General features: G+C 43.0%; 1 protein-coding gene across 12 annotated transcripts in view; it reads right to left on the reverse strand.

Moving 5' to 3' along the window:
- Nucleotides 1-370: 370 nt before the first annotated feature.
- Nucleotides 371-18345, reverse strand: part of evi5a (ecotropic viral integration site 5a) — a 281040-nt gene continuing 263065 nt past the window's right edge. For 10 of the 12 annotated variants that reach the window (XM_038793836.1, XM_038793830.1, XM_038793831.1 and 7 more), the window contains one exon: nucleotides 371-2004. In XM_038793836.1, the coding sequence (XP_038649764.1) occupies nucleotides 1666-2004 (339 nt within the window). In that variant the 3' untranslated portion in view covers nucleotides 371-1665. Of the gene's footprint in view, nucleotides 2005-3277; nucleotides 3288-18345 lie in introns of all 12 variants that reach the window. The other 2 variants (XM_038793838.1, XM_038793833.1) reach the window with 1 other exon arrangement.

The raw sequence follows: 18345 nt of genomic DNA on the forward strand, positions 1-18345 counted from the left end.
CACCCAGAGTGTGGTGAATCCGTGGGATTCACTACCACAGAAAGTAGTTGAGGCCAAAACGTTGTGTGATTTCAAGAAGGAGTTAGATGTAGCTCTTGGGGCTAAAGGGATCAAGGGATATTGATTGGGGTGGGGGGGGGGGGGGGGGGGTAGGTGGGCTCAGAGCATGGATCTTGATGATCAGCCATGATAATAATGAACGGCAGAGCAGGCTGAAGGACCGAATGGCCTTCTCCTACTTCTATTTTGTACATATGCGTCTATGTAAAATATGGAATTGTGTGTAAAATTCTCATTCCCATTTTGGTGTTAAGCTTCCCTGTTACTTCAGCAGTGAGAAATCCACATTAAGTAATGAGAAACAATATTATTCCTTTAAAATCATGAAAAGTTTATTCATTGTGATCATGTTATAATTTAAAGTTAAAAGAGAAACACTGATAGTGTTTATACAAGCATTCTCATTAGTGAAGTGAAAAAGCTAGTGTTAACAACTGCCAAGCAGAGCTAACTTACATTTACCAAGGACATTTTCTGAGGAGGTTTGCTTACCTCTGCGTAACAGAGTTTCTTGATAGTGTTTTTGCATTTTCTTGAACAGAATGACCAGGGTAACCAGCACGTGACTATGTTGAAATCCCCAATTTTTTAAGTGGCCAGCTGATACAATGATAGAAATGTAACACAATGCATTCCCAGTTAACATTGAAAGGTATTTATATTAAAGCGACTACATTTCTGTCATAACAAAGGAACACAAAATTAGATGTTGCTGTAACACATACCATAGGTACATCACTATTTGTTATCAAACACCTCAAATGAAAAACACAAATAAAATAAAAGGGCAAAATCATGTAAGGTCTACAAACAGCAATCTTAGTATTTGATTTTTAAAATCATATCAAAGTATTTTCCTTGAAGTTACAGATTTTTGTGCTGGGTACTAAGCAAGCCGGTGAGGTGCTGTTTTAAAAAAAAACATGTTCCAATTGCACATATTCTTTGTACTGCATGTACTGCTCAATTAAGACTGTCAACTGACAAGTTACTGACCAAAATGTGCCTTGAAGGCACCAACTCATTTAATTAATCCTCTGTTATGACCATCATGGTACATTTATGTCATAAACAAGTAAAATTTGTTCTCATTAGCATAAAATACAATTAATATTGCACAAGATGATGCATCTTTTTCATAAGCAACCAATGTCCCAAGGGCAGACAATTCCATTGACTGAATAATCAAGCAAAAGAAAAAGCAAAACCTCCCATTCTAAATAAATTAGAAAGTATGCATTTCAAGTTTTTTTTAAAAAAGGAGATACGGTATATAATACTGTCAACATCTCATCTCCTGTCCACTTCACATGCCCTCTCTCAGACAAGCATGTGGCAACAACAATTATATCGAAAAGGTTTGGCAAAGGTTAAGGCAGACAAAAGAACAGGTAAAATGACCCCCCCCCCATAAAATAAAAATCCGTTATGAAATTCAGTACATCATCTCCACCATTTCAATGGCAGACACCCATGTAATTCCTCACTTCAGTCCCTTTATTTTAATCAGCAGGCCAGACTGAAAGTTGCATTCAAGTCTGAGTGATTGGAGCCCACCTGGCCTTTGATATGAACCAGAAAGCCTCATGTTGTTCACAGTGATGGTCACACGGTGGTGGAGAAAGATTCTGCCTGTTTCTGATTCACGGCACAGACGTTCTGGCTACTAATCTGCTTATAGTGACCAGGGTGTATTGTCCCATCCTCATTATCACTGTCCGTACTGTCCTCACTGTCCTTATCATTAGTTTCCATTTGTGCATTTCTGCCGAGGTGGTGAAAATGGTGAGGAACCCCCCGGAGATCACGAACCCTCAGGGAATCTGTAATTAGATCGTCATCAGAGGAGTGGAATGAATCATCATCTGCTAAATGGTTCACAATATGGATCCTATCAAAAGTGTGTGGGCCTGAGAAGCCCCTCCGTCCTTTTAGGCACATGACCTGTTGAGAGAGAAGATTATTATTATTGTTATCTTGCCACCACCTTGAATATTGACCATTTGTCATATTTTCTTAAAAATCTGGAGCAGATGTACAATTTATCCTATTTGAAAATGTTCCTGACTGTAGTCAATTTCTTCAGACAGGTTTTCCTGTAAGCATCAACATTCAATTTCCTGGATACTGACCAAATAATGCAGCTATTGATTAAATTCTGCAATTCCTTCAGTTAAATAAACCACATCTTTAATTCATCTAACTGACCATGTTGGCTTACACAGACCCTCAACATCCAGCTCCCTTTCCTTTGGTGATAAACACATTATTATTATTATATGTGTACATAACATAACTGAGAAAGTGGTAAATATAGGATTATCCACATTAGCAGCGATGACAAAAATTATCAAGTAAATCCCATTAAAAGAGTGATATAAATTATCTAGATTTCATCTCCGGAGTAGCCATTTCATCAGGACTGATTTGATGAAGGGTCAACATTTTAATCATTAACCCGTCTTAGGTCTTTTCACATGACCAGAGAACTGATATGTATTATTAATTTCCCTCCCAACTTCACCAGCCCAGATGGAGATTTTTTTTCTCAACTAGATTCTATACTTGCTTCCGAGACGATTACTTTTTCATAATTAACAACTCGAGTCTTGCAAATTAAGAATATTGAATCGCGCAATTAGGGCAATGAAAAATGACTGGTTAGATGGAATAACGGCATAAAATTGTACAGGAGGAGATTTCAGAATTAATTCACACAAAATTGAAACACCTGACAAGTTGTGAAAAGTGATTTAATCTTTACTACACATGGGTATCTTAATTCAACGGGAAAAATATTAGAAGGGAAGAATATTAGAAGAGCAGGAAATCCCAATCTCCAGGCATGATTGATTGGGATTTAGTTAGAAAAAATACACAAACTGTATATCTATTAGTCTAACTCATTAGCGCAAGGAATGCAAGGAAGCTTGTAACTCTCTCAGATAGCAAAGGAATAAAACAGGGAAGTGATGTTAGTTTTTTTAGCCTATACATGTTACAATATTAGGTTACTTAACTACCCAGTTATTCAAAAAATGTTTGTCATAAAGTTATAAGTATACAATACAACCATTTTGAATCTGCATAAAGAAATGAAAATAGATGTGATGAGAAGACTATATTGCTGTAAGCGGAGGTTTCGCTCATACAAATAAAAGTGGTATGAACTGCATCAGTTAGAATGGACTGGGGACATACACAGTCAATTACTTACCTGAAGGAGACTGCCCCAGTCCGTTATGCATGTGGTGGAAGGAAGGAGTAAAAAGACAGTAATTTAGAAGAGATAACACTATCCACACCACAGCATTAAAGATTTAATATGGGTGAGTTTGAAGCTCTCGCCAAGGGCAAATGCTAATAAATAAGGTGTGTGAATGGACAGCTATGTTCCAGGTTTTCTTCAAGTTTCTCCCCTCCCTGCCTGAAGCTGTTAAAAGTTTTGCTGGAAAGGTGGGCAGCTCGGTGGTGCAGTGGATAGCACTGCGGCCTCACTGCACCGAGGCCCCAGGTTCGATCCCGGCTCTGGATCACTGTCCGTGTGGAGTTTGCACATTCTCCCCGTGTTTGCATGGGTTTCGTCCTCACAACCCAAAGATGTGCAGAGTATGTGGATTGGACATGCTAAATTGCCCCTTAATTGGAAAAAATGAATTGGGTACTCTAAATTTATTTAAAAAAAGCTTTGCTGGAAATTATTTTATGGGCATTGGCAGGGTAGGGGTGTGTGATGTTTTTGTAGATGGGTCAATTGACTTTTATTCAAATCTTTCCATTAGCAAGCTATTTGGCCACAAATGAGCACAGTCCTAGCTCTACACATGCACATCCAGGAAGAGGCATTGGGTTGTGATCAAGACTGTGAAGCAGTATTATGGATAATGCAATCAGGGAGTGAAGGTTGCTGTCCAAATTTCCTCCCCCTAACCCAGAGGCCAATTATTCCGGAATCGATCAGTGACTAAACCCTAGATCTTCCTATATGGCTCAGTTATACACAGACATCACAGGAGTCCCTTTACATCTCCTCACTCCGACATAGCATCATAAACAATATTAAACCTATACTATATTTGGATTGCTACTTTTTGTTGTTGCAATTTTCTCCCTTTAGTCCTCCTTTTTCAGAAAATGGCGATATATGCTGGAATATCCCTTTATGGTCAGGAGTGAACTCATCTTAGTGACCATTTCCCACAGCAGCTGAAACCGAATGTTGCTATGTTAAAGACAATCAAGGCGGAATCTGGTGCTCCTCTTATGCAAAGTCCAAAGAAATATACTTTAAAAGTATTATTATTATTGCCAAATTGTTCTTGTTGGCTAAGGAAACATTACTCAGTGCCGCTTGCAGAGAAAAATAAATCTGTCGAAGTATAGTAGCTGCAGAGCATCCAAACACACATTCATTTGTCGTGTTGTCAATGGGATATTGTCGTAACGTTTTCCAAATTTGCACCTGCCAGAACCTGCTTAGTTATTTCCCCACCTGCCACAATACAGCACTATCCACTACATTTAGTGTAGTGAGGAATATTTAATTGGATTGGATTTGTTTACTATCACGTTTACTGAGGTACAGTGAAAAGTATTGTTCTGCGTACAGTTCCGACAGATCATTCCGTACATGAAAGGAAAGTACATAGGGCAAACATAAAATACGCAATGTAAATACATAGACACAGGCATCAGGTGAAGCATACAGGAGTGCAGTACTGCTCAGTAGAGGTGATGTGTGGAGAGATCAGTTCAGTCCATAAGAGGGTCGTTTAGGAGTCTGGTAACAGTGGGGAAGAAGTTGTTTTTGAATCTGTTAGTTCGTGTTCTCAGACTTTTGCATCTCCTGCCCGGTGAAAGTTGGAAGCGTGAATAAACCAGATGGGATGGGTCTTTGATTATGCTGCCCGCTTTCCCAAGGCAGCTGGAGGTGTAGACAGAGTCAATGGATGGGAGGTGGGTTCATGTGATGGATTAAGAAAAAGCACCATCATTTTAAACACTTCGGAAGCGTCTCCACTATTTTACACTTTCTAGTACCAAACTGATGGTTCACATAGGCTGACCTGCACTTTACTGATCCAAGTTATGCATAAAGGCTCTGACATCAATCGCTGGCTAAGGAAAATGGAGCATTTTTGCTTTTACATATTTGCAGAACTGATGCTTAATATTAGCAAAGAGCCAACACTTTCGTTCAAAGTGAGGTTTAAACAGTTCCTAATGGTCCAGCCGATTCCAAAACATAAACTTTGTCCTCTGCTAGCCGCAATTATTTTCACCTGAGGAAGGAGCAGTGCTCCGAAAGCTAGTGATTCGAAACAAACCTGTTGAACTTTAACCTGGTGTTGTAAGACTTCTTACTGCTCAATTATTTAAACACTGGGTAGACAACTGAGGTGGGGCAATATTACTTTACATAGAAAATAGGAGCAGGAGATGGCCATTCAGCCCTTCGAGCCTGCTCTGCCATTCATTATGATCATGGCTGATCATCCCACTCAATATAATTATCCCACTCAATAGCCTAATTCCATCTTCCCCGACATCCTTTGATCCCCTTCGCCCCAAGTGCTATATCTAACTGCTTCTTGAAAACATACAATGTTTTGGCCTCAGCTGCTTCCTGTGGTAACGAATTCCACAGGCTCAGTCCATTTTTCCCTTATTACAACTATGAAAGGACCAACTTCAGGTACTATTAAGCACTGATATTTTAGATTGATTTATCCCAAATCTTGCCGAATGCAATCATACTACGGATGCCGTCATTCAGATGTGTCAAAACATTCCTGTTCTTCCTAAAACAGTGGATGAGGATGCAGCCCAGTGAGAAATTATGAGTTCTGATTATATTAAGCTTCTGAAGTTAGTTAGTTCTCAGTAATGTTGCACTTAACATATCTTCCTTATCACTTCAAAGAATAATCTGTCCTCATCTTTATTTTGGCCTATGGAAATTAGGAACTCCTTTGATACCTTCGCCTCGCAAACATACAGCCAGACTATCTCAAAACATGGTCTATGCCACCCCCCTCCACCACGCACACACCCACCCTGTCCACAACAAGAACAGTTTGAATCTGGGCAATTACCCCTCATTAGTCTTTTTAAAATGACCAGGCTGTGGCTTCACTGGTTAGGCCAGCATTAATTGCCCATCCCTAGTTGCCTTCAGGAAAGTGGTGGTGAGTTACCTACTTGAATCGCTGCAGTCCCTGAGGTGTAGGCACACCCACTGTGCTGTTAACATAGAACAGTACAGCACAGAACAGGCCCTTCGGCCCTCGATGTTGTGCCAAGCATTGTCCGAAACCAAGATCAAGCTATCTTGTTCCTCTTGATAAGACCTCAACCTCTTTTGTGAGCCATGGTTCCCTCACCCGGCCATTTCCTCCCTGCCTGACAGGGACATACCTATCAAGGACACGCAGTATTTGTTTCTTGAACAAGCTCCACTTTTCATTTGTGCCTTTCCCTGACAGTTTCTGTTCCCATCTTATGCTCCCTAATTCTTGCCTAATCGCATCATAATTACCCCTCCCCCAATTATAAACCTTGCCCTGCTGTACGGCCCTATCCCTCTCCATTGCAATAGTGAAAGACACCGAATTGTGGTCACTAAGGTCATCCAGGAATAAAACTTCACCTTAAACAACTTTCAAATCGCGTTAGGGAGTGAGTTCCAGGATTTTGACCCAACGACAGTGAAGGAATGGCATATATTTCTAAGTTGGGGTGGTGAGTGGCTTAGAGGGAAATCTCCAGGTGGTGGAGTTCTCAGGTATCTGCTGCTCCTGTCCTTCTACATGATAGTTGTCGTGGGTTTGGAAGGTGCTGTCTGAGGAACCTTGGTGAGTTACTGCAGTGCATCTTGTAGATGGTACACACGGCTGCCACTGTTCGTCGGTGGTGGAAGGTTTGAATGTTTGTGGAAGGAGAAGCAATCAAGCGGGCTTATTTGTCCTGGATGGTGCCAAGCTTGAGTGTTGTTGGAGCTCATTCATCTAGGCAAGTGGAGAGTATTCCATTATATTCCTGACTTGTGCCATGTAGGTAGTGGACAGTTTTGGGGAATCAGGAAGTGAGTTACTCGCCGTAGGATTCCTAGCCTTTGACCTGTTCCGGTAGCCACAGCATTAATAAGGCTGGTCCAGTTCAGCTTTTGATCAATGGTAACCCTGAAGATGTTGATTGTGGGGGATTCAGCGATGGTAATGCCATTGAATGTCAAGGGGCGGTGATAAGATCCTCTCTTGAAGGAGGTGGTCATTGCCTGGCACTTGTGTGACGTGACTGTAACTTGCCACTTGTCAGCCCAAGCCTGGATATTGTCCAGGTCTTGCTGCATTTGAACATGGACTGCTTCATTATCTGAAGAGTCGTGAATGGTACTGAACATTGTGCAGTCATCCGCAAACCCCCACTTCTGACCTTTTGATGGAAGGGAGGTCACTGATGAAGCAGCTGAAGAGGGTTGGGCCCAAGACAGTACCCTGAGGAACTCCTGCAGTGATGTCATGGGGCTGAGGTGATTGACCTCCAATCACTACAACCATTTTTCTGTGTGTTAGGTATGACTCCGACCAGCGGAGAGTTTCCCCCCTGATTCCCATTGACTCGGTCAAATGCTGCCCTGATGTCAAGGGCAGTCACTCTCACCTCACCTCTGTCATTCAGCACTTTTTATCCAAGTTTGCACCAAGGCTATAATGAGATCAGGAGCTGATTGACCTTGGCGGAACTCAAAATGAGCGTCCGTGAACAGGTATTGCTCAGTAAGTCTCATTTGATAGCACTGTTGATGACCCCTTCCATCACTTCGCTGATGATGGAGAGTAGACTGATAGAACGGTAATTGGCTGGGTTGGATTTGTCCTGTTTCTTGTAAACCGGGCACACCTGGGCAATTTTCCACATTGCATGGTAGGTGCCAGTGTTGAAGCTGTACTGGAACAGCTTCACTAGGGATGCGGCAAGTTCTGGAGCAAAAGTCTTCAGTACTATTGGCGGAATATTGTCAGGGCCCATAGCCTTTGCAGTATCCAGTTCCTCCAGCCGTCGCTTGATATCACCTGGAGTGAATCATATTGGCTGAAGTTTGACATCTGTGATGCTTGGGGCCACTGGAGGAGACCGAGATGGATCATCCACACGGCACTTCTGGCTGAAGATTGTTGCAAATGCTTCAGCCTTATCTTTTGCGCAGATGTGCTGGGCTCCTCCATCATTGAGGATGGGGATATTTGTGGAGCCTCCTCCTCCAGTGAGTTGTTTAATTATCCACGACCATTCACAACTGGATGTGGCAGGTCTGCAGAGCTTAGATCTGATGCATTGGTTGTGGAATCGCTTAGCTCCATTACTTTCTGCTTATGCTGTTTGGCACACAAGTAGTCCTGTGTTGTAACTTAACCAAGTAGACAACTCATTTTCTGGTATGCCTGGTGTTGCTCCTGCATGCTCTCCTGCACTCTCTTCTTCACTCTCAATCATCCACAAAGTGATGGAAGGTGTTCTTTTAATTTTTAATAAAATAATCTTTATTGTCACAAAGGCTTACATTAACACTGCAATTAAGTTACTGTGAAAAGTCCCTAGTCGCCACATTCTGCGCCTGGTCGGGTACACAGAGGGAGAATTCAGAATGTCCAACTTACCTGGCAACGCGTCTTTCGGGACTTGTGGGAGGAAATTGGAGCACCCGGATGAAACCCACGCAGACATGGGGAGAACGTGCAGACTCCCCACGGACAGTGATCCAGGATGGGAATCAAACCTGGGACCCTGGCGCTGTGAAGCTATAGTGCTAACCACTGTGCTACCATGCTGCCCACTTATTTAACACCTCTAGCAATTTTTCAATCCTCTGGGACTTTTCCCGGATTTAAGGATTCTTGGAAGATTACTACCAATGCATCTAATATCGCTAGTTACTTCCTTTAATATCCTAGGGTTCAACCCATCAGCTCCAGGGGTCTTATTGGCCTATAGCCCATTAGTTTTTAATACTTTTCTGTAGTAATAATTTTTTTTCATAAATTTAGAGTACCCAATTCTTTTCCCCCCCCCCAATTAAGGGGCAATTTAGCGAGACCAAATCACTTACCCTGCACATCTTTCTGGGTTGTGAGGGCAAGACCCACGCAGACATGGAGAGAATGTGAAAACTCCACATGGACAGTGACCTGGGGCCGGATTGAACCTGGGTCATCGGCGCCACGAGGTTGCAGTGCTAACTGCTGCGTCACCGTGCTGCCCCTTCTCTGGTGATAGTTACTGCATTTATTTACTCCCCACTTTAGCCACTGGATTATTTCATATTTTTGGAATGCTATTTGTGTCTTCTACCATGAAGACTGATGCAAAGTATTTCTTTAACACCCCTGCCATTTCCCGGTTCCCAATTATTACTTTCCCAGTCTAATTTTCTAAGGTGTCTATGTTTACTTTGGCCTCTCTTTTCCTTTTTATATATTTAAAGAAGCTCTTACAGTCTGTTTTTATATTACTCGCTCGTTTACCTTCACAGTTTATCTTCTCTCTCTTATTATTTCTTTGGTCATCTATCATTGGTGTTTAAAACTTTCCCAATTCTCTGGTTTCCCACACATCTTTCCCTTTTCTTTCAGTTTAATACCATCCGTAACTTGCTTGATTAACCATGGTTGACTTATTCCCCTTCATAGAATCCGTCTTCCTCACTGGGTTATATCTTTGTTGTGAGTCATGAACTATTTTTATAAATGTCTGCCATTACTGATAAATGTTCCTGCGCGACTATTGTTCCAGATTGTAGGAGTCGCAGGTTTGGAAGGTCCTATCAGAGCTCATCCTGTGTCCTGGAATCTACAATCTCCCTCACTAGACTATCTTTCTGGCTGTGCATGGAGATATTTAAATATTTCTTGTCTATCTTGTTTAGGGATCAACATTCCGGAAAGATTCTGAGATTACTGTCCTGAGGCCTTTCACTTCAACTAGAACATAAGTCATCAAGTTTTCCTTGGAACACTTACAACCTACCCTTTCCTATTCATTGGCTTCCCGTGTAAACAACAATTTGACCGTTTTGTTCTTTTAAAAAAAATGTTTTCACCCAATTTGTTAGTTCTCTTACCCTAGACCCATTTAGAACTCCTGGTCACTGTTGAAAATCAGCCCCTGTGTCCTCATTATCATGGAAATGCTTCCAGCAACTAACTAACTGTTCTTATGGAATGTCTCCTTCACAGTGGTAACTTTTGTTTACATTTTTAACGTTGTCCCCATCACAGATATCAGGAATTACATTTGTCTCGGACCCATTCTGGCTTCTGCTGTTTCCCAGGCAGGTAATCACATACTTCCTTCTCCTGTACTCGGAGATTTGTGCGAGACCAACTTCTGGAAAGTTTCCTTCAGAAACATTGTGTTATGTTGTATTAGCGCGGGGCCACACGGTTTTGTGAAGGGGAGGTCATGTCTCACTAACTTGATAAGAGTTTTTCGAGGAGGTCACAAAGATGATTGATGCAGGTAGTGCAGTGGATGTTGTCTATATGGACTTCAGTAAGGCCTTTGACAAGGTCCCTCATGGTAGACTGGTACAAAAGGTGAAGTCACATGGGATCAGAGGTGAGCTGGCAAGATGGATACAGAACTGACTTGGTCATAGAAGGCAGAGAGTAGCAATGGAAGGGTGCTTTTCTGATTGGAGGGCTGTGACGAGTGGTGTTCCGCAGGGATCAGTGCTGGGACCTTTGCTGTTCGTTTTGGAGGAAAATGTAAGTGGTCTGATTAGTAAGGTTGCAGGCGACACAAAGCTTGGTGGAATTGCGGATAGCGATGAGGACTGTCAGAGGATACAGCAGGATTTAGATCGTTTGGAGACTTGGGCGGTGAGATGGCAGATGGAGTTTAATCCGGACAAATGTGAGGTAATGCATTTTGGAAGGTCTAATATGGATGTCCGAGGTAGGTTCTTTACTCAAAGAGTGGTTAGGGTGTGGATTGGACTGCCTGCTGTGATAGTGGAGTTGGACACTTTAGGAACTTTCAAGTGGTTATTGGATAGGCACATGGAGCACACCAGAATGACAGGGAGTGGGATAACTTGATCTTGGTTTCGGACAAAGTTCGGCACAACATCGAGGGCCGAAGGGCCTGTTCTGTGCTGTACTGTTCTATGTTCTAATACAGGTAGGGAATAAACAGTGAATGGTAGAACCCTCAAGAGAATTGACAGTCAGAGAGACTTTGGTGTACAGGTCCACAGGTCACTGAAAGGGGCAACACAGGTGGAGAACATAAGAACATAAGAACTAGGAGCAGGAGTAGGCCATCTGGCCCCTCGAGCCTGCTCCGCCATTCAATTAGATCATGGCTGATCTTTTGTGGACTCAGCTCCACTTTCCGGCCCGAACACCATAACCCTTAATCCCTTTATTCTTCAAAAAACTATCTATCTTTACCTTAAAAACATGTAATGAAGGAGCCTCAACTGCTTCACTGGGCAAGGAATTCCATAGATTCACAACCCTTTGGGTGAAGAAGTTCCTCCTAAACTCAGTCCTAAATCTACTTCCCCTTATTTTGAGGCTATGCCCCCTAGTTCTGCTGTCACCCGCCAGTGGAAACCACCTGCCCGCATCTATCCTATCTATTCCCTTCATAATTTTAAATGTTTCTATAAGATCCCCCCTCATCCTTCTAAATTCCAACGAGTACAGTCCCAGTCTACTCAACCTCTCCTCATAATCCAACCCCTTCAGCTCTGGGATTAACCTAGTGAATCTCCTCTGCACACCCTCCAGTGCCAGTACGTCCTTTCTCAAGTAAGGAGACCAAAACTGAACACAATACTCCAGGTGTGGCCGCACTAACACCTTATACAATTGCAACATAACCTCCCTAGTCTTAAACTCCATCCCTCTAGCAATGAAGGACAAAATTCCATTTGCCTTCTTAATCACCTGTTGCACTTGTAAACCAACCTTCTGTGACTCATGCACTAGCACACCCAAGTCTCTCTGAACAGCGGCATGCTTTAATATTTTATCGTTTAAATAATAATCCCGTTTGCTGTTATTCCTACCAAAATGGATAACCTCACATTTGTCAACATTGTATTCCATCTGCCAGACCCGAGCCCATTCACTTAACCTATCCAAATCCCTCTGCAGACTTCCAGTATCCTCTGCACTTTTCGCTTTACCACTCATCTTAATGTCATCTGCAAACTTGGACACATTGCCCTTGGTCCCCAACTCCAAATCATCAATGTAAATTGTGAACAATTGTGGGCCCAACACGGATCCCTGAGGGACACCACTAGCTACTGATTGCTAAGGTAGTCAAGAAGGCATACGGCATGCCTGCTGGGGCATTGAGTATAAAAATTGGCAAGTCATGTTGCAGCTGTATAGAACCTTATAGGAGTATAGTGTTCAATTCTGGTTGCCAGACTACTAGAGGGATGTGGAGGCTTTAGAGAGGGTGCAGAAGAGATTTACCAGGATGTTGCCTGGTATGGAGGGCATTAGCTATGAGGAGAGGTTGAATAAACTTGGTTTGTTCTCACTGGAACGAAGGAGGTTGAGGGGCGACCTGATAGAGGTCCACAAAATTATGAGGGGCATAGACAGAGTGAATAGGCAGACACTTTTTCCCAGGGCAGAGGGGCATTACTTGGGTTTATAGGTTTAAGGTGCGAGGGGCAAGGTTTAGAGGAGATGTACGAAGCAAGTTTTTTGTTTACACAGAGGGTAGTTGGTGCTTGGAACTCGCTGTCGGATGAGGTGGTGGAAGCAGGGACGATAGTGATATTTAAGGGGCATCTTGACAAATACATGAATAGGATGGGAATAGAGGGATACGGACCCCGGAAGTATAGAAGATTTTAGTTTAGACGGGCTGCATGGTCAGCGCAGGCTTGGAGGGCCGAAGGGCCTGTTCCTGTGCTGTACTTTTCTTTGTTCTTTGAAGGCCACTGGACCTCGAGCTTAATATTCCTCAGTTCAAGCATCACAACCCCCTGACGATCCAAGTCTATCTACTCCTTTTGTATCCTTGTTCCTAGTTGGAACAGTACTTTATTGGCAGCAAAACATTTTGCAGTGTTCAGAAGTTGTAAAAAAAATGCTATTTAAAAGCAAATTTTTCATCCCTTTCTTTAGATTGCCACATCACTTATGTGCTGCATACATTTGTGGGTTAATTTTAACCTAAACATCAGGTTTTATGCCCCATTTGATTTTACTCTCCATTGAAGGCATGAAGAGCAACATTAAGCAAGGTGTTCCACCCAGCGAGTTAGCTTAAAATTGACCTCAAGTCTAGGTCCTAATACCACCATTTCTGATCTTCCAATTGCTGTGCCAGTCAAGGTCAACTTCCTCGTTATTTCTGCCCTGATGACATGAAATCCAGACTCTCTACGAGCACAGAACTCCCCGTTTTTTACTTTTTCTGGACTTAAATTTCCTCTACCATTTTTAAGTCGGTTTCCTGTAGCTAAAATCTCGTTATTCTTGCTTAGCCACAGTTTTTCATAAAATGTTAGAATGGTTACAGTACAGGAGGCTATTCAGCCTGTTGTACCCCTGCCAGCTCTCTTTAGGAGCAACTCACTAAGTCCTACTCGGCTGCCTCTTCCCTGTAGTCCTAGAATTTTTTTCCCGCAAGTTTTGTTTTATTGAGTTACCTTCAGTCATACAATCGATGGTCTCCACTCCTGCACATCTACCTTAAGAACAATGTTTGTAAAAATAATATTATTTGAATATATAATTACCTCAAAGCTTGCTTCAACTGCACTATCACTGTCAACTTGGTGGTCAGAGGAATGTGGACTGGAAGAACAAACTAATTGTGGCTTATTGGGCATTTATTGGCGATACAGACCCTTAATGTGTCCTCACTTTCTATTACGTCTATGTACTTATTCCAGATTTTAACACACAACTTGAATAGGGGATGTAGAAAGAAATTTCCAGATGGTGCTTGAATCAGGTTAGAATGAAACATGGTCATTTAGATCAAAATACTGCATCTGAGAGGAGATTCATCTGATCTGCACCAACTGTAAAATGCTATTACTTTACACAGGACTTATTTGGCAGAGTTTTAATCTGGTAAAACGAGGGTGTCCAAACTGTTACCTCCAAAGCACCAACTACACCGTTCTCCGAAGCCCTGGTATTCTCTTGAAGCCTAAACAACTTTGTCCAAGTAATGCTTGTTTTGCTCGTTTGGTTTGAATAGCGTGGCCTTAGCAATATGCATATTTAGCTGATCTTCACTGAAGAGCCGCTGCGGGTAGATGATGCAATGAGCAAGGACTGGTCAACATTTCAGAGAGGAGCATATGAAGCGCTGGCGTTGAGGAGAAAGCCAATCTGAAAGGAGACAACTCTAAATACTACCTCAATGTAGGCCAATCTAGGTAGGAAAGATCTTATCAGGGTGTATCTGTACGTGCACTTCTTAAACATTTTACTGCAAAACAGGAAGTGGGAAGTGAAGTGCGATAGGACACAACTAAGTTCTTCATACATTGAAGCCGAAGTCAAGGCCTTTGTTGCTCTTTCCTTAAATCAACGTTGCTAATTTTTGACATACTTGTCCTGATATCAATTGTGAAACACAATCGGTTAAATTGTTCCTGGTAAGAAAATATAGCACATCAGTGGCAGGAAAAGTTTTCTAGTAGTATCTTCAGATTTTGAAATTTACATATAATGCTGAAATACACTTGGCAAAAGGCCAAATTAGCTGAAATTTGCCAAAAGCAAAATTGATTGTATTTTGAAAAACGTGCGCCCAATTATTGAAAATAAAAGCAGCCCCAGTGATAATCCACTGAGCAGAAACTCATGAGTGATGCCCATCACTGAAAATAACTGCATATCTCACATAGTTAGACAAAGGAGAGCCAGTGGATATGATCAATTTGGATTTCCAGAAAGCCTTTGACATGGTGCCGTACAGGAGGCTGCTAAATAAGAGTCCATGGGGTTACGGGCAAGGTGCTGGCATGGATAGAGGATTGATTGACTGGAAGAAAGCAGAGGGTGGGGATAAAGGGGTCTTTTTCAGGATGGCTGTCAGTGACTAGTGGTGCGCCTCAGGGGTCTGTGCTGCGACCACAACTATTCACAATATACATTAATGATTTGGAAGAAGGAACTGAGGGCACTGTGGCCAGGTTTGTAGATGATACAAAGATCTGTACAAGGAAAGGTAGTATTGAGGAAGCAGGGGGGCTTTAGAAGGACTTGGACAGGTAGGAGAGTAGGCAAAGAAGTGGCAGATGGAATGCAATGTGGAAAAGTGTGAGGTTGTGCACTATGGTAGGAAGAATAGAGGCATGGACTATTTTCTAAACGGGAAAATGCTTCAGCAGTCTGAAGCACAAAGGACCTTCAGAGTCCCAGTTCAGACCTCTCAAGGTTAACATGCAGATTCAGTTGGCAGTTAGGAAGGCAAAAGCAATGCTAGCAGTCATTTTGAGAGGGCTAGAATACAAGAGCAGAGATGTACTGTTGAGGCTGTTAGTCTCTGGTCAGACCCCTTTTGGAGTATTAAGCGCTATTTTGGGTCTCGTAACTAAGGAAGGATGTGCTGGCATTGGAGGGGCTCCAGAGGAGGTTCATAATGATCCCAGGAATGAAGGGTTTGCCAGAGAAGGAACAGTTGAGGACTCTGGGTCTGTACTCAATGGAGTTTAGAAGGATGAGTGGGGACCTCATTGAAACTTACAGAATACTCAGAGGCTTACATAAAGGGGCTGGTTTAGCACAGGGCTAAATCACTGGCTTTTAAAGCAGACCAAGGCAGGCCAGCAGCACGGTTCAATTCCCGTACCAGCCTCCCCAAACAGGCACCGGAATGTGGCGACTAGGGGCTTTTCACAGTAACTTCATTTGAAGCCTACATGTGACAATAAGCGATTTTCATTCCACTAGTAGGGGAGACTAGAACCAGAGGGCACAGCTTCAGGCTGAAGGGACAATCCTTTGGAACGGAGTTGAGGAGGAATTTCTTCACCCAGAGGATTGTGAACCTCTGGAACTCATTGCCGCAGAAGGCTGCAGAGGCCAAATCACAGTGTCTTTAAGACAGAGATAGATAGATTCTTGATTAATTAGGGGATCAGGGGTTACGGGGAGAAAGCAGGAGAATGGGGATGAGAAACATATCAGTCATGATCGAATGGCAGAGCAGACTCGATGGGCCAAATGGCCTAATTCTACTCCTATATCTTATGGTTTTCTGGTCTTATATGCAATAAATAAATCAGAGAGAGAAGGCCACGTAGATGGTGTCCAAAGGGATAAGAACATCAGACTTCTTCCTTGCTAAGGGCGCAGCCCAAGAAAACGAGAGAAGAAAGGGAGACACTCAAGATTTTGTCAGTTGAGAAATTTCTTATTCTTGACATCAATTTTGTGTTAAAAATTGTTTTACAATTCTATAAATAAACACTGGGCACTTTATAACTGTCTGGAAGATGAAACTTCTTTGTACTTATTGGGTGCGATATAATTTAAACACTTTATCATGGAGAAAATACAGCTTGAAGCATTTGACAATGTCATAAACGTGATGGTTTTAACGTGATATTAAATTACACCCAAGCTTAAATCAACCCTTCAGTCTTGAATACATTTCCAATCTTTTAATTATTATTTTTTCTTTAAAAAAAAAGTGTTTATATTGGTATTTCATTATTTATATTAGTGTATACAGAAAATAATGGGATAAACATGGTAATAGTAGAGTAAGACAAAACACCAAAATAATAAACAAATAGTAGAAAACACATGAAATAAGATAACACAAAAATAGCAATAAATACTATATCTGAAAGTGACATTGCATTGGCTATATTGAGAGTGTAGGCAGATGGCTTTATTCTCCGAGTCCCCTTCCATTTATTTGTGTTTCCTGGGCCTTCCTACAGTCTGCATGTTGTCTGGATCTTGTGTGTGTGGCACCTGCACCTCTTAGTACGTTGGGTCTATTCCCCTTCTCCTCTCGGTGGTCTGGGTGCTTCCCCCCACCTCCCTTTACTCTTGATGTTCCCACCTCTCCTGCGCCCCCCCGACTCAGTCGCTGGCCATGAACAGGTTCTCGAAGAGGCTGATGGATTTTTTTCATCTGTGGTGGAACCCGTCATCTGATCCCTTAATTGCAAATTCTATTTTTTGAATTTTAGGAACTCCGATAGGTTGGAGAGACAGTCTGAGGTTCTGGGTCGTGCGGCTGACCTACATCCGAGTAGAAGTCTCCGCCGGGCGATCAGGAAGACAAAGGCCAGGGCGTCAGCCCCTCTCCCCATAAAGGGCTCTGGGTGTTCCGATATCCCGAAGACTGCCACTAACGGGCATGGCTCCATCTTTACCCCAACCACCCTAGTCATGGCCTTGAAGAAGGCAGTCCAGAACCCGTTGAGTCTGGGACAGGTGCCAGAACATGTAGGTGTGATTAGCTGGGTCCCCCCTGATGCCGCTCACATTTATCCTCCACCTCTGGGAAGAATATACTCATATGTGTCCTGGTTAGAACCACTCGGTGCACCACCTTTAGTTGCATTAGGCTCAGCCTTGCGCATGAGGAGGTGGAGTTGATCCTGTGCAGAGCTTCAATCCAGAGTCCTCCCTCTATTCCCATGCCGAGCCCCACCTCCCATTTTGTTGCATCTCATCCAGTAGAGCCCTTACTTCTTCTAACACTCATCCGTATATGCCGTCACATTTACCTCCCCCCTAGAAGGTCCAGTGCACAAAGTCTGTCCAGTAGGGTGCGTCAGATTACCTGGGGGAACGTTCTGGTCTCATTGCGGAGGAGTCTTGCAGCTGCAAGTATTGAAGCCCGCTTCCTTTCGGGAGTTGGAGCTTCTCTGTTAGTTCCCCCAGGGTCGCTACTCCACCGTCCACATACATGTCCCTCGCCATCAGTACCCCTTTGTCCTCTTTCTACGTCCTGAATGTGGCTTCTATTCTTGTCAGTATAAATTTAAGGTTCCTGCAGCTGTGGACCACGGAAGACATACCACGGAGTTTGAATTGGTGCCGGAACTGGTTCCAGATCCTTAATTTGGTTACTACCACCGAGCTCCTCTATGTGGAGGGGCTGGGAGGGAGGCGGTGTCCTGTGCTCGGAGCAACGTTCCCGAACAGGAGACCTTCATCATCTGCACCCATTCGACCTCTGGCACTCCCAACCACTCCCACACTCTCGCTGTGTTTGCTGCCCAGTTGTAGAATAGGAGGTTCAGCACAGCCAGGCCTCCCATGTGCT

Source organism: Scyliorhinus canicula, chromosome 4 (assembly GCF_902713615.1).
Source record: "Scyliorhinus canicula chromosome 4, sScyCan1.1, whole genome shotgun sequence".
Classification (NCBI taxonomy): Eukaryota; Metazoa; Chordata; class Chondrichthyes; order Carcharhiniformes; family Scyliorhinidae; genus Scyliorhinus; species Scyliorhinus canicula.